At 47.1% G+C, this 24,533-nt stretch overlaps 1 protein-coding gene across 2 annotated transcripts in view; it reads right to left on the bottom strand.

Moving 5' to 3' along the window:
- LOC129817125 (integrin beta-4-like) overlaps positions 1-23,586 on the bottom strand; it is a 63,224-nt gene extending 39,638 nt beyond the window's left edge. The window contains exons 1-10 of one of the 2 annotated variants that reach the window (XM_055872097.1): positions 23,308-23,586; positions 6,989-7,071; positions 6,705-6,787; positions 6,485-6,580; positions 4,383-4,587; positions 4,185-4,281; positions 3,513-3,684; positions 2,747-3,010; positions 693-782; positions 429-551 (exon numbers count right to left, since the gene is read on the bottom strand). In XM_055872097.1, the coding sequence (XP_055728072.1) occupies positions 429-551; positions 693-782; positions 2,747-3,010; positions 3,513-3,684; positions 4,185-4,281; positions 4,383-4,587; positions 6,485-6,580; positions 6,705-6,787; positions 6,989-7,064 (1,206 nt within the window). In that variant the 5' untranslated portion in view covers positions 7,065-7,071; positions 23,308-23,586. Of the gene's footprint in view, positions 1-428; positions 552-692; positions 783-2,746; positions 3,011-3,512; positions 3,685-4,184; positions 4,282-4,382; positions 4,588-6,484; positions 6,581-6,704; positions 6,788-6,988; positions 7,072-12,641; positions 12,961-23,307 lie in introns of those variants that run through there. The other variant, XM_055872182.1, reaches the window with a different exon arrangement.
- Positions 23,587-24,533: the final 947 nt, after the last annotated feature.

The raw sequence follows: 24,533 nt of genomic DNA, 5'->3' as shown, positions 1-24,533 counted from the left end.
AGTGTGAGGAGGGTGTATGAGGGTGCGTGTGTGTGTGAGTGTGTGTGAGTGTGTGTGAGTGTGAGAGTGTGTGCGTGCGTATGTGTGTGTGAGTGTGTATGAGGGTGAGTGTGTGAGTGTGTGTGAGTGAGTGAGTGAGTGAGTGAGTGTGTGCGTGTGTGTGTGTGTGCGTGTGTGTGTGTGTGTGTGTGTGTGTGTGTGTGTGTGTGTGTGTGTGTGTGTGTGTGAGTGTGTGAGTGTGTGAGTGTGTGCGTGCGTATGTGAGTGTGTGTGAGTGTGTGTGTGTGTGTGAGTGTGTGTGAGAGTGTGTGAGTGTGTGCGTGTGTGTGTGAGAGTGTGTGAGTGTGTGCGTGCGTATGTGAGTGTGTGCGTATGTGAGTGTGTGTGTGCTTGTGTGTGTGTGCGTGCAACATGTAATTGTTTCTTACTATTTGCCCAGGCTTGACTTTGAAGGTTCCGGCTTGTGCAACACTGCCACTGTAAGACAGGACCTGAGCTTCTATAGCTTTAGGTCTGTCCTCAGCACGGATGCTGATCTTAGAACGGATATTCTGAGAGGACGGAGAGGACAGTAGTATTAGGACATCTGGCTTTCCCCAATAGCCCTTAGAGGGGATACATCAAGGGGAATCAAATCTAATTCATGTGTCCATTGCGCTACACCTGTTAACTTTAAACAAGCCCATTCTTACCTCGAAAGCTTTCTCCATGATATTGAGGATGTTAGCAGAGTCTTCCTGGAGCAGGCCCAGCTCAGCGATGGGGAAATACTCATGAAGCTTCTGCACAGGAGAACCCACAAAACATGAAGGGGTCATCTGCAATGCTACAGATGGGTTAAGTGCTCACAGAACAGACATTGGAATAAGTATACTTTAGGAGTGAAAATGGGGATGATGATGTGTTTGTAGGGTTAGAGTAAGGGTTCAGGTGAGTAAGGTGCAGGGTTCAGGTTAGTAAGGTGCAGGGTTCAGGTGAGTAAGGAGCAGGGTTCAGGTTAGTAAGGTGGAGGGTTCAGGTTAGTAAGGTGGAGGGTTCAGGTTAGTAAGGTGGAGGGTTCAGGTGAGTAAGGTGCAGGGTTCAGGTTAGTAAGGCGGAGGGTTCAGGTTAGTAAGGTGGAGGGTTCAGGTTAGTAAGGTGGAGGGTTCAGGTTAGTAAGGTGGAGGGTTCAGGTTAGTAAGGTGGAGGGTTCAGGTTAGTAAGGTGGAGGGTTCAGGTTAGTAAGGTGCAGGGTTCAGGTTAGTAAGGTGGAGGGTTCAGGTTAGTAAGGTGGAGGGTTCAGGTTAGTAAGGTGCAGGGTTCAGGTTAGTAAGGTGCAGGGTTCAGGTTAGTAAGGTGGAGGGTTCAGGTTAGTAAGGCGGAGGGTTCAGGTTAGTAAGGCGGAGGGTTCAGGTTAGTAAGGTGGAGGGTTCAGGTTAGTAAGGTGGAGGGTTCAGGTTAGTAAGGTGCAGGGTTCAGGTTAGTAAGGTGCAGGGTTCAGGTTAGTAAGGCGGAGGGTTCAGGTTAGTAAGGCGGAGGGTTCAGGTTAGTAAGGTGCAGGGTTCAGGTTAGTAAGGTGCAGGGTTCAGGTTAGTAAGGAGCAGGGTTCAGGTTAGCAAGGAGCAGGGTTCAGGTTAGTAAGGTGGAGGGTTCAGGTTAGTAAGGTGGAGGGTTCAGGTTAGTAAGGTGGAGGGTTCAGGTGAGTAAGGTGCAGGGTTCAGGTTAGTAAGGCGGAGGGTTCAGGTTAGTAAGGCGGAGGGTTCAGGTTAGTAAGGTGGAGGGTTCAGGTTAGTAAGGTGGAGGGTTCAGGTTAGTAAGGTGGAGGGTTCAGGTTAGTAAGGTGGAGGGTTCAGGTTAGTAAGGTGGAGGGTTCAGGTTAGTAAGGTGGAGGGTTCAGGTTAGTAAGGTGGAGGGTTCAGGTTAGTAAGGTGCAGGGTTCAGGTTAGTAAGGTGCAGGGTTCAGGTTAGTAAGGCGGAGGGTTCAGGTTAGTAAGGCGGAGGGTTCAGGTTAGTAAGGTGCAGGGTTCAGGTTAGTAAGGTGCAGGGTTCAGGTTAGTAAGGTGCAGGGTTCAGGTTAGTAAGGTGGAGGGTTCAGGTTAGTAAGGTGGAGGGTTCAGGTTAGTAAGGTGGAGGGTTCAGGTTAGTAAGGTGGAGGGTTCAGGTTAGTAAGGTGGAGGGTTCAGGTTAGTAAGGTGGAGGGTTCAGGTTAGTAAGGTGGAGGGTTCAGGTTAGTAAGGTGGAGGGTTCAGGTTAGTAAGGTGGAGGGTTCAGGTTAGTAAGGTGGAGGGTTCAGGTTAGTAAGGTGGAGGGTTCAGGTTAGTAAGGTGGAGAGTTCAGGTTAGTAAGGTGGAGGGTTCAGGTTAGTAAGGTGGAGGGTTCAGGTTAGTAAGGTGGAGGGTTCAGGTTAGTAAGGTGGAGGGTTCAGGTTAGTAAGGTGGAGGGTTCAGGTTAGTAAGGTGGAGGGTTCAGGTTAGTAAGGTGGAGGGTTCAGGTTAGTAAGGTGGAGGGTTCAGGTTAGTAAGGTGGAGGGTTCAGGTTAGTAAGGTGGAGGGTTCAGGTTAGTAAGGTGGAGGGTTCATGTTATTAAGGTGGAGGGTTCAGGTTAGTAAGGTGGAGGGTTCAGGTTAGTAAGGAGCAGGGTTCAGGTTAGTAAGGTGGAGGGTTCAGGTTAGTAAGGTGGAGGGTTCAGGTTAGTAAGGTGGAGAGTTCAGGTTAGTGAGGTGCAGGGTTCAGGTTAGCAAGGTGAGTAGTAGCTCTGAGTTCTTACCTCATAGTAGGTGAAGGAGTGGTTTGTGACGGCAAAGATGGGGATGATGTTGTGTTTGCCCAGCAGGCGGACCAGGGTGGGCACAGAGGGGTAGTCCTGCCTGGTGTCCTCCGTGTATTTCCCATCGGGGTCCAGGTGGCACTGCTCGTCATTGCGTGGCATGATGCCAGCCAGCACGTTGGCACCGTCACCCTCGTAGTGGAAGGCCGACTCGGTGGAGAAGACCAGGAGGTGGGTGGCATGGTCACGCCAGCCGATCTTTTCCTGGAGGAGAGAGAGGGTAGTGGGAGTGAGGAGAGGGGGAAAGAGGGAGAGAGGATAGGGGGAGAGAGGGTAGGAAGAGAGAGAAAGAGAGAGAGAGGGTAGGGAGAGAGAGAGGGTAGGGAGAGAGAAAGAGAGAGATTGTAGGGGGAGAGAAAGAGAGAGAGTGTAGGGGGAGAGAAAGAGAGGGAGTGTAGGGGGAGAGAAAGAGAGGGAGTGTAGGGGGAGAGAAAGAGAGAGATTGTAGGGGGAGAGAAAGAGAGAGAGTGTAGGGGGAGAGAAAGAGAGAGAGTGTAGGGGGAGAGAGTAGGGAGAAAGAGAGAGAGAGAGGTGGAGGAGAAGAAAGGAGATTATATTTATTTATATAGAGCCTTCTGAAGAATTTCACACAGTGGTGCATCACAGTTAACTTTATTAAAGCAAGCTTCAAATAATGAAACATCCCGAATGGTACACCAAAGATGGCTGCTTGTCCTTTCTAGTAAATTTAACTCTATAGTCCTACCCCGCAGACTGTAGCCTGCAGTATGGCGTCGAAGCCCCCCTCTGGAGCATCCAGGTTGCCTGAGATCCTCTCCTTCTGCAGCTTCTGGGTGAAGGACTGCAGGTCAGAGGTCAGAGTGATCACATTTCGGAACGAGAAGGGAGGGTCGCTGTTGGGCCACGGCTGGGCCAGTCTGGAGAGGAAGAGGAGGGAAGGGGGGGGGTTGGGCGAGGAAGAGGAGGAGAGGGGAGGGGAGGGCGGGGGAGAGGAAGAGGAGGAGAGGGGAGCGCGGTGGAGAGGAAGAGGAGGAGAGGGGAGCGCGGTGGAGAGGAAGAGGAGGAGAGGGGAAGGAGGGAGGAGGAGGAGGAAGAGGAAGAGGAGGAGAGGGGAGTGCCGGGGAAGGAGGGAGGAGGAGGAGGAGCGCAGGGGAGAGGATTAGGAGGAGAGGGGAAGGAGGGAGGAAGAGGAGGAGAGGGAAGGGAGGGAGAGAGGAAGAAGAGGAGAGGGGAGCACAGGGGAGAGGAAGAGGAGGAGAGGGGAAGGGGAGGAGAGGAAGAGATAGAATGAGGGACAATGAGTATGATTAGTGTATAAATGCCGACCTTTTCATACGGTAGTGATGTTAACTTTTGGGTCTGTGTGGGTATATCTGTGTCTGTATGGAGAGGATTCTAATAGTTAAAAAGTTCTTACTTGGTCGGTCTCATGTCTGTCTGGGGCTCCACCACCTTGTCCACAAATTTGCCGAAACCGATGGTGTAATCATCAGACAGCTTCCCCACCAAGTCAGCTATACGGAGAACAGAACACATCCTCAAACCACACTATCCCAGTACTACACTCAGGTCAATGGTTTTACAATTCCACTCATTGTTCCCCCCTCTAACTTACCCAGCTCAGCACCCATCCTTTTGAGGTTGTCCAAATCATCTTTCATGGAGTTGGAGAAGTCCATGAGAATATAGAGGTCCAGAGGTCCTTTCGCTGGTTCAAACACCTCCATGTCAATCTCCCTCTCCTCCCCTGGCAGCAGAGTCATGGACATATCCTGGGGGGCTACCTGAGAGCGCTTCATCAACATGTCAATCTTCTGGTTCTGTGGAGGGATGGAGGGAGAGAGATGGAGGCATGGAGGGAGAGAGATGGAGGGATGGAGGGAGAGAGATGGAGGGATGGAGGGAGAGGGATGGAGGGAGAGAGATGGAGGGATGAGGGAGAGAGATGGAGGGATGGAGGGAGAGAGATGGAGGGATGGAGGGAGAGAGACGGAGGGATGGAGGGAGAGAGACGGAGGGATGGAGGGAGAGAGATGGAGGGATGGAGGGAGAGAGACGGAGGGATGGAGGGAGAGAGACGGAGGGATGGAGGGAGAGAGATGGAGGGATGGAGGGAGAGAGATGGAGGGATGGAGGGAGAGAGATGGAGGGATGGAGGGAGAGAGACGGAGGGATGGAGGGAGAGAGACGGAGGGATGGAGGGAGAGAGATGGAGGGATGGAGGGAGAGAGACGGAGGGATGGAGGGAGAGAGATGGAGGGATGGAGGGAGAGAGACGGAGGGATGGAGGGAGAGAGACGGAGGGATGGAGGGAGAGAGATGGAGGGATGGAGGGAGAGAGATGGAGGGATGGAGGGAGAGGGATGGAGGGAGAGAGATGGAGGGATGAGGGAGAGAGATGGAGGGAGAGAGATATAGGCATGGAGGGAGAGAGATAGAGGCATGGAGGGAGGGATGGAGGGAGAGAGATGGAGGGATGGAGGGAGAGAGATAGAGGCATGGAGGGAGAGATAGAGGCATGGAGGGAGAGATAGAGGCATGGAGGGAGAGAGATGGAGGGAGAGGGATGGAGGGATGGAGGGAGAGAGATGGAGGGAGAGGGATGGAGGGATGGAGGGAGAGAGATGGAGGGAGAGAGATAGAGGAATCGAGGGAGAGAGATGGAGGGAGAGGGATGGAGGGATGGAGGGAGAGAGATGGAGGGAGAGAGATAGAGGAATCGAGGGAGAGAGATGGAGGCATGGAGGGAGAGAGATGGAGGGATGGAGGGAGAGAGATGGAGGGATGAGGGAGAGAGATGGAGGGATGAGGGAGAGAGATGGAGGGAGAGAGATAGAGGAATCGAGGGAGAGAGATGGAGGCATGGAGGGAGAGAGATAGAGGAATCGAGGGAGAGAGATAGAGGAATCGAGGGAGAGAGATGGAGGCATGGAGGGAGAGAGATGGAGGCATGGAGGGAGAGAGAAAGAGGGATGAGGGAGAGAGATGGAGGCATGAAGGGAGAGAGATGGAGGCATGGAGGGAGAGAGATGGAGGGATGGAGGGAGAGAGATGGAGGGATGGAGGGAGAGAGATGGAGGGATGGAGGGAGAGAGATGGAGGGATGGAGGGAGAGAGATGGAGGGATGGAGGGAGAGAGATGGAGGGAGAGAGATGGAGGCATGGAGGGAGAGAGATGGAGGCATGGAGGGAGAGAGATGGAGGCATGGAGGGAGAGAGATGGAGGCATGGAGGGAGAGAGATGGAGGGGTGGAGGGAGAGAGATGGAGGGATGGAGGGAGAGAGATGGAGGGATGGAGGGAGAGAGATGGAGGGATGGAGGGAGAGAGATGGAGGGATGGAGGGAGAGAGATGGAGGGATGAGGGAGAGAGATGGAGGGATGGAGGGAGAGAGATGGAGAGAGATAGAGGGATGAGGGAAAGAGATAGAGGGATGGAGGGAGAGAGAGAGAGATAGAGGGATGGAGGGGGCGAGATAGAGGAGTGGAGGGAGAGAGATGGAAGGATGAAGGGAGATGGAGGAAAGAGTGAGTCATGTCATGTATATAACATGGCAACATGGCAAACTTTAGGAGTGACCGGTGTGACTGTAACAACAGGAGGACGCTTGTGGTCGACTGTACTGCAGCCAAACGATGATGATATTACAGCGGTAACCAGATGAGCAGACTAATGAATCCATGCAGTAAGGATAACTGTGATGATGACAAAACTTACTTTCTCCATTGACACACTGCCTTCGGCCGTCACCGCGCCATTACAGCCGTGGTCTATGATGTTCTCCAGAAGGTCACAGCGGGGTCCATCAAACATCTGTATGGTAACACAAACACACGGGTCGCGTTTGTGTTTACCGCTAAATGTGTGTGTGTGTGTGTGTGGGGGGGGGGGGGTTAAGCTGTGTCTGAGGGCAACTTGAGTAGTAGTTTCTTCTCACCTCGTCTGGGCAGTAGGCACAGCCCTTCCCTGACTGGATACATGCTGAACAGGTGTTCGCCCTTGCAGCCAGACAGTGGTTTACTACAGGACAGAGAATCATCAGAAACATGAAGCTATTCGTTTTCTGTTCGCTTCCTTTTAGTATGACCATAGCATTCCAGTTTGGATTCTCAGTAAAGATGACATAAACAAGATGGCGTCTATTGACATGTTAAAATATCCCAAGTCCACACTGTAATCATACTATCTAAAAATCAATTGATTCATTAAAATGATTCTCACCTTTTTCAGCGTAGCTACTGGCCGTGAGGACAGCAAGTACAACCCCCGCCAAGAGATGTAACGTCCATCTCCCCATCTCCCCCCTGCAACACATACACAGGTCATGACCTTTCAACCTTCACCACGGGATAGATACACACATGACTAGGTGAGGTAGGAGTAGGTTAAAGTTTCCCCTCGATCGATGGTCAATCTTGTGTTTCCACTACGTTGTAGAGGTCAGGTGATCCTCGATCTGTGCGCCTTAAGCAACTTCTACTTGGAGAGGTCAGAGTATCATCAAGTTGACTAAGAGCCTCATCAATTAAAGAGAGTTTACTTTCAGCCTCCAGTATTGCCTCCTGTGCTGCGTTATCAGCCTCCTGCATTGTAATTTCCCCCCAGTGACCTCAGCACCTGTGTACTCCTCTACAGAAATATTATGGTGTTACTCAAACCCCCTGGCTCTGTTCTCTCTGTGGCCTTCCCACAGACCTTACACTCCTACAGAACACAGAGACAGCAGATGGGTAAAGCACTGAAGTGTGACTGTGAGATACAGTGAGCTCCAAAAGTATTGGGACAGTGACATTAGTTTTTTGGGGCTCTGTATTCCAACACTTTGGATTTGAAATGATACAATGACTGTGAGGTTAAAATTAGAGACTGTCAGCTTTAATTTGAGAGTTTTTTCATCCACATTGGGTGAACTGTTTAGATATAACAGCACTTTTTGTACATAATCCCCCCATTTTAGGGAACCGAACGTAATGGGACATAGTCACTTATATGTGTATTAAAGTAGTCCAAAGTTTAGTGTTTGGTCCCATATTCCTAGAACACAATGATTACATCAAACTTGTGACTCTACAAAGTTGTCAGATGCATTTGCTGTTTGCTTTGGTTGTGTTTCAATTAATCTTTTAATGGTAAATAATGTTTGAGTCATTTATTGTAAATAAGAATAGAAAATGTTTTTAAACAGTTCTACATTCATGTGGATGTTAGCAGGATTACGGATAGTCCTGTGAATGAATTGTAAATAATAAGTTAGACGCACAAATATCATACCCTCAAGACATGCTAACCTCTCAATATTACAATAACAGGGGAAGTTAGCATTTTATATCATACCCCCAAGACATGCTAACCTCTCACCATTATAATAACAGGGGAGGTTAGCATTTTATATCATACCCCCAAGACATGCTAACCTCTCACCATTACAATAACAGGGGAAGTTAGCATTTGATATCATACCCCCAAGACATGCTAACCTCTCAATATTACAATAACAGGTGAAGTTAGCATTTTATATCATACCCCCAAGACATGCTAACCTCTCAATATTACAATAACAGGGGAGGTTAGCATTTTATATCATACCCCCAAGACATGCTAACCTCTCACCATTACAATAACAGGGGAGGTTAGCATTTTATATCATACCCCCAAGACATGCTAACCTCTCAATATTACAATAACAGGGGAGGTTAGCATTTGATATCATACCCCCAAGACATGCTAACCTCTCAATATTACAATAACAGGGGAGGTTAGCATTTTATATCATACCCCAAGACATGCTAACCTCTCAATATTACAATAACAGGGGAAGTTAGCATTTTTGGGGGGGAGGGGGAGGGGTTTATGATTTTATGTGCGTCTAACTTTCTCACTCATCATTATTCACGATTCATTCAGGATGATATGTAACCATGGTAGCACCCACATTAATGTAGAAGTGTTTAGAAACATTATATTCTGATTAACAATAAATGTAGAGTCAAAACCAAACTTGATGTAATCATTACGTGCTAGGAATATGGGATCAAATACAACATTTTTACTACTTTAGTACACATTAGTGAATTTCTCCCAATACTTTTGGTCACTTAAATGGAGGGACTATGTACAAAAAGTGCTGTGATTTCCAAACGGGTTACCCGATATGATTGGAAATACCCTCAAATGAAAGCTGACACAGTCTGCACTTTAACCCCATAGTCATTTTATAATTTCAAATCCAAAGTGCTGGAGTACAGTGCCTAAACAACTAAAAATGTGACACTGTCCCAATACTTTTGGAGCTCGCTGTACTTTGGGGGAATGTTCCTCCAGACATCAAGACAGACATTTTTTATGTAAATGTTGTGCGCAAAGAGCTGCAGTCTAATGTAGTACTATATATATATATATATATATATAAATCAGATTCATATTTCCCCATCGCACATCATCCTGTAATTGTTTATTTTATTCATACATCTCTACATTCATACGTTATAATGAAGCTATTGTGTTATAATGCAGTCTGTCGTGTTTAGCTTCAGTATTCGTAGTGTACATACTGTATGTGGATTGTGTAAATTCTGCGACAAAACATATTGTCCGTATATTCGTTTATTTGTCTGTCTATATTCTGTTTCGGCAGCACCATTTAACCAGGTTAAATTCCCGTACATGCAAATGAATTTGGCAAATAAACTTTTAAGTAAATGCTGACCAGTGGAGGCTCCTCAGAGGAGGAAGGGGAGGACCATCCTCCTCAGTGAAATTCATTTAAAAAATATATATTGAAACATTTAAAAAGTTATCGTTTTTAGAGAAAACTATACTAAATATATTCATCGCACAAAATAATTGATTAATACACACTGTTTTGCAATGTATCTCTACAGTACCCTCAGCAGCACTCTGTAAGGTAGCACCATGGTATAGCTAGAGGAAAGCTAGCTTCTGTTCTCCTCTGGGTACATTGACTTCAATACCAAACCTAAGAGGCTCATGGTTCTCACCCCCCTTCCATAGACTTACACAGTAATTATGACAACTTCTGGAGGACGTCCTCAACCTATCAGAGCTCTTGAAGCATGAACTGACATGTTGTCCACCCAATCAAAGGATCAGAGAATTAATCTAGTGCTGAAAGCATAAGCTACAGCTAGCTAGCACTGAAGTGCATTAATGTGGTGAGTAGTTGACTCAAAGTGAGAGGAAAACCAATAGTTGAACAGTTTTGAAAATTAAAGAAAGCAAGAAAGAGATATATATATTTGTTCACTTTTATTTACTTAGCATCGAATGCAGCGAGCTAGTTTAGCCTACTCAAACAAAGAGGGATGCTATGTTAGCTAGCTGGCTATGGCTCTCCAACACTGGAACTCTTCCAAGTCAAGGTAAGCTTCTGGTCTGATTAATTTATTGCCATTGTCCTGCCGGTGTAACTGCTAAACTGCTTGCTGCTGACTGTATACTGTACTGCATGGTTTACTAACATGTTAGTTCTAGTAGCTATGCTGACTATGAAGTGACAACGATGTAGGCTGTGTGTCGCGGTTAGCGGTCATAATATGAAGGTTTGGCTTGGAAAGGTTTTTTCGCCTTGTCACAGACAGCTGATGTGTAATGCACTGAAGTCCACAAGGGAAGGGAAAAGGTGAAAGGAGGAGAGTGCGTAGATAGATGCGAGAAGGAATTATATGCACAACAAGCTGTTTGTATGTGGCTGCTATGAAAGTGAACTGTGTTTACGTGTGATCAGGGGTGTATTCATTGCACCAATTCTGTTGAAAAATATTTCTTAAAACGGAAGCAAACTAATATAAACTCTTTTTGGCAACTGTTGGACTAATGATTACACCCTAGATCAGCTAGATGCAGGCAAGACTGTGCAAGGCGGTATTGAATATGTCATGGTCTGTCACCTTGATTACTCAAAATTCTCTTGATCTGCGCACCTACGTTGTACACTTTCATTAATAGGCTAGGTTGTAGCAACCTCATGATGGGTATAGGGAAAATTTGAGTATCATGTAGTAGCCTAAACCTATCGACGTTACATTGAACTGGGTGGATGGAATATAAATGACAGTCATCTAATATGCTGTAATAGAAATAAGGCCATGTTCATTAAAAAAATAATCATCCTCCCTCATCTTAAACGGCCCCCACCGCCACTGATGCTGACAGTTGGTGGCACAGGATATCCTAGTAATTGAGTCAGAGGAGGAAGAGGGTTTTATGGAGAATTAATATTATTCTTTTTTTTAAACGTATTTTGACCATTGGCTCACCCAACAGGAATTTCAGATCCCCAAAACAGAGCAGGACAACAGAGCAGGACAACAGAGCAGGACAACAGAGCAGGACAACAGAGCAGGACAACAGAGCAGGACAACGAAGCAGGACAGCGGAGCAGGGCAGCGGAGCAGGGCAGCGGAGCAGGACAGCAGAGCAGGAAAAACACTTACTGTAGTTTAGTACAGGTGTGTTTACCTATCACATTAATCACTGACTAGGTTGAGCCAGTTAAGAGAGAAAAACAGGACAAATGGTATCTTCACTGTGAGAAGAAATATGAGACCCCTAAAGGTTGTCTGTTAACTAGTACAAAAAACATCAAAGAAGAACATGTACAGTCAGACTTCTCATGGAGAAAGTTCAAATCCTAAGAGTTTGGAAAAACAAAGTTCTGCTTCAACTCACCGTTGGTCTAAATAACTAAATATCTGGATCGCAGGAAGTTGCGACTAACAGCTAATAGGATCCAAATAAACAACACTAGTGAAATACATCCGTATAAAAATATAGATTCACGATGTAAAGACAGAAAGAAAGAGAGAGTCATTGCTAGCTCAGTGGTCCCAGCTCAATAATCTGCCCGGTGACCAGGTGAACATTCCAACGGAGGGAGGGGACCTAGCCGTTATGACATCGATAGGGGTCGTCACGTCAGTGACAGGGGGCACTGCCGGGGAGACCTAGGTAAATCAACCCTCAACTATTCAGTCAGCCCCGTAGAAAAACAGATAATTACTACACCATCAATCCATCTAAGCACAGGCAGGTAAAGAGGAACAGCTGTCTCAGAGTGGAGAGATGTCCGTGACCTTTTGTCTGTCTGTGCTTTTTGATTCTGCTGCAATCAGAATGAGATTCCCTCGTGGTCTGGACTGTCCCAATGCACCTTGTCATTACCCTGTAAATCTAGTTGGCTGTGTCCATGTTACCAGAGCGGGAGGGGTAGGACTCTTAAATAGGAGTTGTTACCGTGCAAAGAGAAGAATGCTGTTATACAACAACTCTTACAAACTATGGTTTGATAGCAATAAAAAACATGAAAGGATTTTGTATCAGTATAGGCCTTTAACTTCTATATGACTCTCTCCAAGAGCAGAAGCATCCTCTGTTGTAAGTCCATTTCATCTGTAGAATTTAATTCTCATAACTGTTTTCATCTGTGTCACATTTTGGTCTTTATCCTTAGCATTTTATTAAGAGGAGCTAGACACCAACTCTAACTTACTTATTGACCCTTGACCTGAGTAGCGTCAAGGGTCATAGACACGAATTCAAAACTGACACGAATTCAAAACACTCAGGTCATAGACATTGTCAAGAGATATCCTTTAACTATGTTAGAAATGCACAGCTGTCTGCATGCATGCTCTCTGCCCCGTGCCTCTTGCCTGACTTCTATCTCAATAGGACTCACCTGAATAGGACTCACCCGGAATAGAAAATGAATAGAATAAAACTACTTTTGTAATATTCAAGTAGAAAACTATCGTCTTAACCTTGCAGGCTGGAACAGAAGTGGTAGATCAGTGAAAACAATGAGAGAAATTTGTGAGTTTATAGCCTTGTTAAAGAGATTACTGATCAAACAAACCTCTTCCAGCTGCCTTGCCCAATCCAAGCCCAAAGGAAAGAAGAAACAAAATGTGAAAAGAGAATCGCTTAATCCTTTTGTTTTACTCTCCACTCATCTGTAAGGTCAGTATCCACCGGTGTCTGGTGGGAAAACCCTCCTCTTCCAGCCTTGAAGTCCGAGTTCCACGTCTAAGAGAGTAATGACAGGGGAGAGAGACTCAACTCCTCTTTTTCATTCCTTCTTTCTTCTCCGCTCGTCTTCTATCCCCCTTGAACCTGGAGGCGAGGTGCGTGCCTGTGTGTACGCCTGACTGTCAGTCTTAATGACAGAGCGAGAGAGAGACGGGAAAGAGAACCAGCGAGTGAGTGTCCTGAGATTTGATCCCTCCTCTAACTTGCACCCACTCTCTCTCTCTCCAGTTTAGGTAAGTAACTAACAGTAAGGGTAACTCCCTCACCCTCTCTCGTCCCCTGGTGTTTAACACTCAAAGCTCAAAAACTCTGAGTGTGTTAGGCCCCCTCCCGGCTACATTCCTCCCAGGCTGGGCTTACCTGTGTGGGCTTGAGCCTGGGAGTGTCAGAGAACAGAACACTGCCTGGAGGTTACGTGAAACAGTCACACATACACAAAGACCTGGAGTTCTGTACTACAGTTTCACAACTCAAGTCCTCCAGTACCCCAACAGTGGTTCCAATCTCCAGTCCTCTAGTACGCCCAACAGTGGTTCCCATCTCCAGTCCTCCAGTACCCCAACAGTGGTTCCCAGCTCCAGTCCTCTAGTACCCCCAACAGTGGTTCCCAGCTCCAGTCCTCCAGTACCCCCAACAGTGTTTATAACTCCAGTCCTCTAGTACCCCAACCGTGTTTATAACTCCAGTCCTCCAGTACCCCCAACAGTGTTTATAACTCCAGTCCTCTAGTACCCTCAACAGTGGTTCCCAGCTCCAGTCCTCCAGTACCCCCAACAGTGTTTATAACTCCAGTCCTCTACTACCCCCAACAGTGTTTATAACTCCAGTCCTCTAGTACCCCCAACAGTGTTTATATCTCCAGTCCTCTAGTACCCCCAACAGTGTTTATAACTCCAGTCCTCTAGTACCCCCAACAGTGTTTATAACTCCAGTCCTCTAGTACCCCCAACAGTGTTTATAACTCCAGTCCTCTAGTACCCCCAACAGTGTTTATAACTCCAGTCCTCTAGTACCCCCAACAGTGTTTATAACTCCAGTCCTCTAGTACCCCCAACAGTGTTTATAACTCCAGTCCTCTAGTACCCCCAACAGTGTTTATAACTCCAGTCCTCTAGTACCCCCAACAGTGTTTATAACTCCAGTCCTCTAGTACCCCCAACAGTGTTTATAACTCCAGTCCTCCAGTACCCCCAACAGTGTTTATAACTCCAGTCCTCCAGTACCCCCAACAGTGTTTATAACTCCAGTCCTCTAGTACCCCCAACAGTGTTTATAACTCCAGTCCTCTAGTACCCCCAACAGTGTTTATAACTCCAGTCCTCCAGTACCCCCAACAGTGTTTATAACTCCAGTCCTCTAGTACCCCCAACAGTGTTTATAACTCCAGTCCTCTAGTACCCCCAACAGTGTTTATAACTCCAGTCCTCTAGTACCCCCAACAGTGTTTATAACTCCAGTCCTCTAGTACCCCCAACAGTGTTTATAACTCCAGTCCTCTAGTACCCCCAACAGTGTTTATAACTCCAGTCCTCTAGTACCCCCAACAGTGTTTATAACTCCAGTCCTCCAGTCCTCTAGTACCCCCGACAGTGTTTATAACTCCAGTCCTCCAGTACCCCCAACAGTGTTTATAACTCCAGTCCTCTAGTACCCCCAACAGTTTTTATAACTCCAGTCCTCTAGTACCCCCAACAGTGTTTATAACTCCAGTACCCCCAACAGTGTTTATAACTCCAGTCCTCTAGTACCCCCAACAGTGTTTATAACTCCAGTCCTCCAGTACCCCCAACAGTGTTTATAACTCCAGTCCTCTAGTACCCCCAACAGTTTTTATAACTCCAGTCCTCTAGTACCCCAACAGTGTTTATAACTCCAGTCCTTTAGTACCCCCAACAGTTTTTATTACTCCAGTCCTCCAGTACCCCCAACAGTGTTTATAACTCCAGTCCTCCAGTACCCCCAACAGTGTTTATAACTCCAGTCCTCCAGTACTCCAACAGTGTTTATAACTCCAGTCCTCCAGTACCCACAACAGTGTTTATAACTCCAGTCCTCCAGTACCCCCAACAGTGTTTATAACTCCAGTCCTCCAGTACCCCCAACAGTGTTTATAAATCCAGTCCTCTAGTACCCCCAACAGTGTTTATAACTCCAGTCCTCTAGTACCTCCAACAGTGTTTATAACTCCAGTCCTCTAGTACCCCCAACAGTGTTTATAACTCCAGTCCTCCAGTCCTCTAGTACCCCCAACAGTGTTTATAACTCCAGTCCTCCAGTACCCCCAACAGTGTTTATAACTCCAGTCCTCTAGTACCCCCAACAGTGTTTATAACTCCAGTCCTCCAGTACTCCAACAGTGTTTATAATTCCAGTCCTCTAGTACCCCAACAGTGTTTATAACTCCAGTCCTCCAGTACCCCCCAACAGTGTTTATAACTCCAGTCCTCTAGTACCCCCAACAGTGTTTATAACTCCAGTCCTCTAGTACCCCCAACAGTGTTTATAACTCCAGTCCTCTAGTACCCCCAACAGTGTTTATAACTCCAGTCCTCTAGTACCCCCAACAGTGTTTATAACTCCAGTCCTCCAGAACCCCCAACAGTGTTTATAACTCCAGTCCTCTAGTACCCCCAACAGTGTTTATAACTCCAGTCCTCTAGTACCCCAACAGTGTTTATAACTCCAGTCCTCTAGTACCCCCAACAGTGTTTATAACTCCAGTCCTCCAGTACCCCCAACAGTGTTTATAACTCCAGTACCCCCAACAGTGTTTATAACTCCAGTCCTCCAGAACCCCCAACAGTGTTTATAACTCCAGTCCTCTAGTACCCCCAACAGTGTTTATAACTCCAGTCCTCCAGTACCCCCAACAGTGTTTATAACTCCAGTACCCCCAACAGTGTTTATAACTCCAGTCCTCCAGTACCCCCCAACAGTGTTTATAACTCCAGTCCTCTAGTACCCCCAACAGTGTTTATAACTCCAGTCCTCTACTACCCCCAACAGTGTTTATAACTCCAGTCCTCCAGTACCCCCAACAGTGTTTATAACTCCAGTCCTCCAGTACCCCCAACAGTGTTTATAACTCCAGTCCTCCAGTACCCCCAACAGTGTTTATAACTCCAGTACCCCCAACAGTGTTTATAACTCCAGTCCTCCAGTACCCCCCAACAGTGTTTATAACTCCAGTCCTCTAGTACCCCCAACAGTGTTTATAACTCCAGTCCTCCAGTACCCCAAACAGTGTTTATAACTCCAGTACCCCCAACAGTGTTTATAACTCCAGTCCTCCAGTACCCCCCAACAGTGTTTATAACTCCAGTCCTCTAGTACCCCCAACAGTGTTTATAACTCCAGTCCTCTACTACCCCCAACAGTGTTTATAACTCCAGTCCTCTAGTACCCCCAACAGTGTTTATAACTCCAGTCCTCTACTACCCCCAACAGTGTTTATAACTCCAGTCCTCCAGTACCCCCAACAGTGTTTATAACTCCAGTCCTCCAGTACCCCCAACAGTGTTTATAAATCCAGTCCTCTAGTACCCCCAACAGTGTTTATAACTCCAGTACCCCCAACAGTGTTTATAACTCCAGTCCTCCAGTACCCCCCAACAGTGTTTATAACTCCAGTACCCCAACAGTGTTTATAACTCCAGTCCTCCAGTACCCCCCAACAGTGTTTATAACTCCAGTCCTCTAGTACCCCCAACAGTGTTTATAACTCCAGTCCTCTACTACCCCCAACAGTGTTTATAACTCCAGTCCTCCAGTACCCCCAACAGTGTTTATAACTCCAGTCCTCTACTACCCCCAACAGTGTTTATAACTCCAGTCCTCTAGTACCCCCAACAGTGTTTATAACTCCAGTACCCCCAACAGTGTTTATAACTCCAGTCCTCCAGTACCCCCCAACAGTGTTTATAACTCCAGTCCTCTAGTACCCCCAACAGTGTTTATAACTCCAGTCCTCTACTACCCCCAACAGTGTTTATAACTCCAGTCCTCCAGTACCCCCAACAGTGTTTATAACTCCAGTCCTCCAGTACCCCCAACAGTGTTTATAACTCCAGTACCCCCAACAGTGTTTATAACTCCAGTCCTCCAGTACCCCCCAACAGTGTTTATAACTCCAGTACCCCAACAGTGTTTATAACTCCAGTCCTCCAGTACCCCCCAACAGTGTTTATAACTCCAGTCCTCTAGTACCCCCAACAGTGTTTATAACTCCAGTCCTCCAGTACCCCCAACAGTGTTTATAACTCCAGTACCCCCAACAGTGTTTATAACTCCAGTCCTCCAGTACCCCCCAACAGTGTTTATAACTCCAGTCCTCTAGTACCCCCAACAGTGTTTATAACTCCAGTCCTCTACTACCCCCAACAGTGTTTATAACTCCAGTCCTCCAGTACCCCCAACAGTGTTTATAACTCCAGTCCTCCAGTACCCCCAACAGTGTTTATAACTCCAGTCCTCCAGTACCCCCAACAGTGTTTATAACTCCAGTACCCCCAACAGTGTTTATAACTCCAGTCCTCCAGTACCCCCCAACAGTGTTTATAACTCCAGTCCTCTAGTACCCCCAACAGTGTTTATAACTCCAGTCCTCTACTACCCCCAACAGTGTTTATAACTCCAGTCCTCCAGTACCCCCAACAGTGTTTATAACTCCAGTCCTCCAGTACCCCCAACAGTGTTTATAACTCCAGTCCTCCAGTACCCCCAACAGTGTTTATAACTCCAGTCCTCCAGTACCCACAACAGTGTTTATAACTCCAGTACCCCCAACAGTGTTTATAACTCCAGTCCTCCAGTACCCCCCAACAGTGTTTATAACTCCAGTCCTCTAGTACCCCCAACAGTGTTTATAACTCCAGTCCTCCAGTACTCCCAACAGTGTTTATAACTCCAGTACCCCCAACAGTGTTTATAACTCCAGTCCTCCAGTACCCCCCAACAGTGTTTATAACTCCAGTCCTCTAGTACCCCCAACAGTGTTTATAACTCCAGTCCTCTACTACCCCCAACAGTGTTTATAACTCCAGTCCTCCAGTACCCCCAACAGTGTTTATAACTCCAGTCCTCCAGTACCCCCAACAGTGTTTATAACTCCAGTCCTCCAGTACCCCCAACAGTGTTTATAACTCCAGTACCCCCAACAGTGTTTATAACTCCAGTCCTCCAGTACCCCCCAACAGTGTTTATAACTCCAGTCCTCTAGTACCCCCAACAGTGTTTATAACTCCAGTCCTCCAGTACTCCCAACAGTGTTTATAACTCCAGTACCCCCAACAGTGTTTATAACTCCAGTCCTCTAGTACCCCCAACAGTGTTTATAACTCCAGTCCTCCAGTACCCCCCAACAGTGTTTATAACTCCAGTCCTCTAGTACCCCCAACAGTGTTTATAACTCCAGTCCTCTACTACCCCCAACAGTGTTTATAACTCCAGTCCTCCAGTACCCCCAACAGTGTTTATAACTCCAGTCCTCCAGTACCCCCAACAGTGTTTATAACTCCTAACCCCCTCTCTGGGGTTAACCCCAACCGCCTATCTGGGGTTAACCCTTACCCTCTCTCTGGGGTTAACCCTTACCCTCTCTCTGGGGTTAACCCTTACCCTCTCTCTGGGGTTAACCCTTACCCTCTCTCTGGGGTTAACCCTTACCCTCTCTCTGGGGTTAACCCTTACCCTCTCTCTGGGGTTAACCCTTACCCTCTCTCTGGGGTTAACCCTTACCCTCTCTCTGGGGTTAACCCTTACCCTCTCTCTGGGGTTAACCCTTACCCTCTCTCTGGGGTTAACCCTTACCCTCTCTCTGGGGTTAACCCTTACCCTCTCTCTGGGGTTAACCCTTACCCTCTCTCTGGGGTTAACCCTTACCCTCTCTCTGGGGTTAACCCTTACCCTCTCTCTGGGGTTAACCCTTACCCTCTCTCTGGGGTTAACCCTAACCCTCTCTCTGGGGTTAACCCCAACCCTCTCTCTGGGGTTAACCCCAACCCTCTCTCTGGGGTTAACCCTAACCCTCTCTCTGGGGTTAACCCCAACCCCCTCTCTGGGGTTAACACATTCTGACCAGGGTTTGTGTGTATTAAAGAAGAGATTCATTCCACACTGTGGAATACAGTATATGTAAATATGACACTGTGGAATACAGTATATGTAAATATGACCACATAATGTATTGTATTACCAACAGCTCTATTGCAAAGAGCTACAGACATGACCTCTGCATCTGTTACTGTTCACCTTGGAGGGGATATGACCTCTGCCCTGACCAGACCAGCTGTTACAGGTTACACAACAACTGTGGTTAGATCTGCTCTTACTGGAGAAACCACTGTCTAGTGTCCACACACAGCCCAGGAGACCCAGATCAAGGCAGTATATCTATGGGGTCTTAAGACTCAAGAGACCGAGACTCTCTGGTCCACAGAGGACTGAACACACATCAAACAGGCTTATTCAGCAACCAGAGAGAACAGGAGCTGCACAGGACCCCCAAACTCCTGTTCCTACTCGTACTCTATCCAGACTTTTGACTGGCATACGATGCCTCAGGTGTAATAAAATAGCTTTTTCCTCCCCAACTGATTGTTTGGAAAGGGCATAATTAAAACAGAACACAATCCTGCCGATATAAACCACATTTGGGACTGACAATGGTTTAATTCTCTCCAGAGGAATAGACATGTTGCAAAACACCAATCCCACTCCCTCCCTCCCTCCCCTGCTCCCTCCCTCCCCTGCTCCCTCCCTCACTCCCTCCCTCGGTTGGTTTTTGCCAATGTTGCCAATCCAAACATCACTTTGCCTTGGTTCTTGATTGAGGGAGAGGCAGGGAGTTCTAGGGTGTTGCTTGCATCTAACCTCCTACTGGAGGCCTGATGTACAGAAACAGAGGAGGCCTGATGTACAGAAACAGAGGAGGCCTACTGGAGGCCTGTTGTACAGAAACAGAGGAGACCTACTGGAGGCCTGATGTACAGAAACAGAGGAGACCTACTGGAGGCCTGATGTACAGAAACAGAGGAGGCCTGATGTACAGAAACAGAGGAGGCCTGATGTACAGAAACAGAGGAGGCCTGATGTACAGAAACAGAGGAGACCTACTGGAGGCCTGATGTACAGAAACAGAGGAGGCCTGATGTACAGAAACAGAGGAGGCCTGATGTACAGAAACAGAGGAGACCTACTGGAGGCCTGTTGTACAGAAACAGAGGAGGCCTACTGGAGGCCTGTTGTACAGAAACAGAGGAGACCTACTGGAGGCCTGTTGTACAGAAACACAGGAGGCCTACTGGAGACCTGTTGTACAGAAACAGAGGAGGCCTACTGGAGGCCTGTTGTACAGAAACAGAGGAGACCTACTGGAGGCCTGATGTACAGAAACAGAGGAGACCTACTGGAGGCCTGATGTACAGAAACAGAGGAGACCTACTGGAGACCTGTTGTACAGAAACAGAGGAGACCTACTGGAGGCCTGTTGTACAGAAACAGAGGAGGCCTACTGGAGGCCTGATGTACAGAAACAGAGGAGGCCTGATGTACAGAAACAGAGGAGGCCTACTGGAGGCCTGTTGTACAGAAACAGAGGAGGCCTGTTGTACAGAAACAGAGGAGACCTACTGGAGGCCTGATGTACAGAAACAGAGGAGGCCTGATGTACAGAAACAGAGGAGGCCTGATGTACAGAAACAGAGGAGACCTACTGGAGGCCTGATGTACAGAAACAGAGGAGGCCTGATGTACAGAAACAGAGGAGGCCTGATGTACAGAAACAGAGGAGACCTACTGGAGGCCTGTTGTACAGAAACAGAGGAGGCCTACTGGAGGCCTGTTGTACAGAAACAGAGGAGGCCTACTGGAGGCCTGTTGTACAGAAACAGAGGAGGCCTACTGGAGGCCTGTTGTACAGAAACACAGGAGACCTACTGGAGGCCTGATGTACAGAAACAGAGGAGGCCTGTTGTACAGAAACACAGGAGACCTACTGGAGGCCTGATGTACAGAAACAGAGGAGGCCTGATGTACAGAAAACAGAGGAGGCCTGATGTACAGAAACAGAGGAGACCTACTGGAGGCCTGATGTACAGAAACAGAGGAGGCCTACTGGAGGCCTGTTGTACAGAAACAGAGGAGGCCTACTGGAGGCCTGTTGTACAGAAACACAGGAGACCTACTGGAGGCCTGATGTACAGAAACAGAGGAGGCCTGTTGTACAGAAACACAGGAGACCTACTGGAGGCCTGTTGTACAGAAACAGAGGAGGCCTACTGGAGGCCTGTTGTACAGAAACAGAGGAGGCCTACTGGAGGCCTGATGTACAGAAACAGAGGAGGCCTACTGGAGGCCTGATGTACAGAAACAGAGGAGGCCTACTGGAGGCCTGTTGTACAGAAACAGAGGAGACCTACTGGAGGCCTGTTGTACAGAAACAGAGGAGACCTACTGGAGACCTGTTGTACAGAAACAGAGGAGACCTACTGGAGGCCTGTTGTACAGAAACAGAGGAGGCCTGATGTACAGAAACATAGGAGGCCTGATGTACAGAAACAGAGGAGGCCTACTGGAGGCCTGTTGTACAGAAACAGAGGAGGCCTGTTGTACAGAAACAGAGGAAACCTACTGGAGGCCTGTTGGACAGAAACAGAGGAGGCCTACTGGAGGCCTGTTGTACAGAAACAGAGGAGGCCTGTTGTACAGAAACAGAGGAGACCTACTGGAGGCCTGATGTACAGAAACAGAGGAGGCCTGATGTACAGAAACAGAGGAAACCTACTGGAGGCCTGTTGGACAGAAACAGAGGAGGCCTACTGGAGGCCTGTTGTACAGAAACAGAGGAGGCCTACTGGAGGCCTGTTGTACAGAAACACAGGAGACCTACTGGAGGCCTGATGTACAGAAACAGAGGAGGCCTACTGGAGGCCTGTTGTACAGAAACAGAGGAGACCTACTGGAGACCTGTTGTACAGAAACAGAGGAGACCTACTGGAGGCCTGTTGTACAGAAACAGAGGAGACCTACTGGAGGACTGATGTACAGAAACAGAGGAGACCTACTGGAGGCCTGATGTACAGAAACAGAGGAGACCTACTGGAGACCTGATGTACAGAAACAGAGGAGGCCTGTTGTACAGAAACACAGGAGACCTACTGGAGGCCTATTGTATAGGGCCACATGGCAAGCTATTCAAGCCAATGTGACTTAACAAAGAATTTGATGTTGGGATGTTGTTATAGTGACAGGCAGCCAGGCAACCTAATCCAACGACCTGTAACCTCTAAAGAGTTTTAAACGACTTTATAAAAGCATGCGAAGTTGAATGCCAAACAAGCATCATAAAGCAATACGTTTTAATATATACACTAATTGTATTTCAGTTCTCAGAGAGATTCCTAACCAACACGCATGTGCTTTGAAGCTGATTCTGAACTCTATGTGACACCCGTATTCTGACAGTCCTGGTTGTTGAAATTACCGCTGCGGCTGCCACTCCCCATGGCAACCATTTAGACTGACCAATGACTGGGGCGATACATAGCCGGGGGAAGGTGCTGCGTTTTTGTCCGAACACTGACAGTAGTTGTGGAATATAGAAATACTTGCTTGATATGTTTTCTAGTGTCTTTAAATACTTTGCCAAGGCAACTTATTTTCTACGTGAAAAATAAAATGGTCTATTCATTCCTTTTTCCATTTTAGTAGACTAGACGCTCTTTTCCAGAGCAACTTACAGTAGTGAGTGGATACATTTTCAGACTGGTCCCCAGTGGGAATCGAACTCACAACCCTAGCATTGCAAGCACCATGCTCTACCAACTGAGCCACATCATCACAAACCATTTGATCTCTCAATGTACTCAATTACTGTATTGGTCACGGTTTATCTCCATGGTGATAGAAAGTCTACAGGTAAAAACCTAGATGACCAGCCTATGTACAATACAGTCATGTACATTTCCATTAAGTGGTATGTAAGGATGGTAAATTAATACTGCACAAAAAGTAGTTGTTTTCTGTGTTATTTGATCAAGAAAAATATTTAATTTGATGTGGATGTGTTGTGTCTTCGTCCATAACTTCGCACCTTTTTGGTGTAAATGTTTGAGGACAGGATTTTGTTCTTTCTGGATTCCATTAGAAAGACAATATGACATCATAGAGAAAGGGAACAGGGAAACAACTCTTAAAATTACACTTTTTTTGGTGCATTTTTTAAAATAATTCCGATTTTTCAGCGGGTGCTACAGCACATTCAGCACCCCTACTTCCTGCAGCAATGCCATTCTGTAAAGCAACATGTACCACAACAGACCAATCAATAACTATAGCCTAGTGGGCCCTTCCTGTCTAAAAGTAGGTGCTTGCTGAATAGTGCAAATTGATATAGAATAAAACAATTATCACAGATTTTAACGTATAATCACATTTGTTCCAGCTCTTTACACATTTTAGGCCACACATTTAAATGTTACTCTAAAATAACTTACTTCAAGAGCAAAAGTGCTGCGCGTCTTAGGTCAACGCAAGGTAGGTCGTTCGTTGCCGACGGTAGGTGGTAGCCTCCCGGATACTCGGGAAGTTGACGGGCTTCAGCGACATTTTGCCTAAGATATTGCACTAATTCCAGGCAAACTGTCAGTGCATACAAAATGTATACGTTTTGAACTTTTTGGACATTCTCCCCAACCGATTCTTCCCAAATTCAACTCGCGCGCTTTGTTCAACACACTGTCCAGTGCCAAACTCGGATTTCCATGATAAAAGAGGCCGGTCAGTATAGTCTTTGTGCAGCTCTTTTTTCTATAACACGGGTACAAACACAGCCAATGAGACATATGGCCTGTTTCTCAGGGGAGTGGGATACCAATTCATTAAGACATAGCCTAGGCTACATAAGTGCTTGGTGTTTCAGAACATTTTGTCCAAATATGTTAGACTTCAGTAACTAACCTAGAATTAATTCAGGCTATCTAGTTTTAAAAAAAAGGATAGCTAACTTTCACCATGGATAATGTTTCAGACAACTGGACTTCATATTCACCGAGTACATTGAGTCAACCCTGTGTCAGTGTACCAGATGGAAGGTCTGTTGTGTTGAGGAAAGGTTTATGCCTGTTCAGCACTCTAATAGCTGTACACTGGGTGTGTCTCTGACTCACCTGGGTGCAGAAACACACACAATTCCAAGGACAGGCCCAGATCAGCCAAAATAGTTTGTGCGAGTGTGTACTGGGTAGGGCTGCTATGCTGAGGCTACAGATGAAATGCAGCCGGCAGGCATGTATCTCAGCACACTGTCATAAAACAGGACTTAACCGAACAACACAGGGAGAGGGAAACTTAGAGAGAAAGAGACCCCCCCCCCCCCCCCCCCCCCCCCCCCACACACACACACAAACAACAGTACTGACATAACAGAGAGAGGGGGACAGAAAGAGAAAAGTAGTTGAAACCGATTTTGCACAAGCAGAATAATGATGTATTACATACTGATATGGTTTCTAGTTCTCCACTCATCTGGTTTTAGAGTTCAGAAGTGTCTCGGGGAGCTGAGCCAGCGGTGGTGGGATGATATCCAGGAGAGCGTGTCGGTGGCTCTGAACCTCAGCTGCCTGACAGATCTCTTCCATATTCTTAGCGGACATTCCTGAGACAGACAAATATCTGGGTGGAGGGCCACATCATGTCTAACAAGCTGAAAAACACAAAAAGA

The sequence above is a fragment of the Salvelinus fontinalis genome, chromosome 1 (genome assembly GCF_029448725.1).
Source record: "Salvelinus fontinalis isolate EN_2023a chromosome 1, ASM2944872v1, whole genome shotgun sequence".
Lineage (NCBI taxonomy): Eukaryota > Metazoa > Chordata > Actinopteri > Salmoniformes > Salmonidae > Salvelinus > Salvelinus fontinalis.
This window is presented reverse-complemented; position numbering and strand designations above follow the sequence as displayed.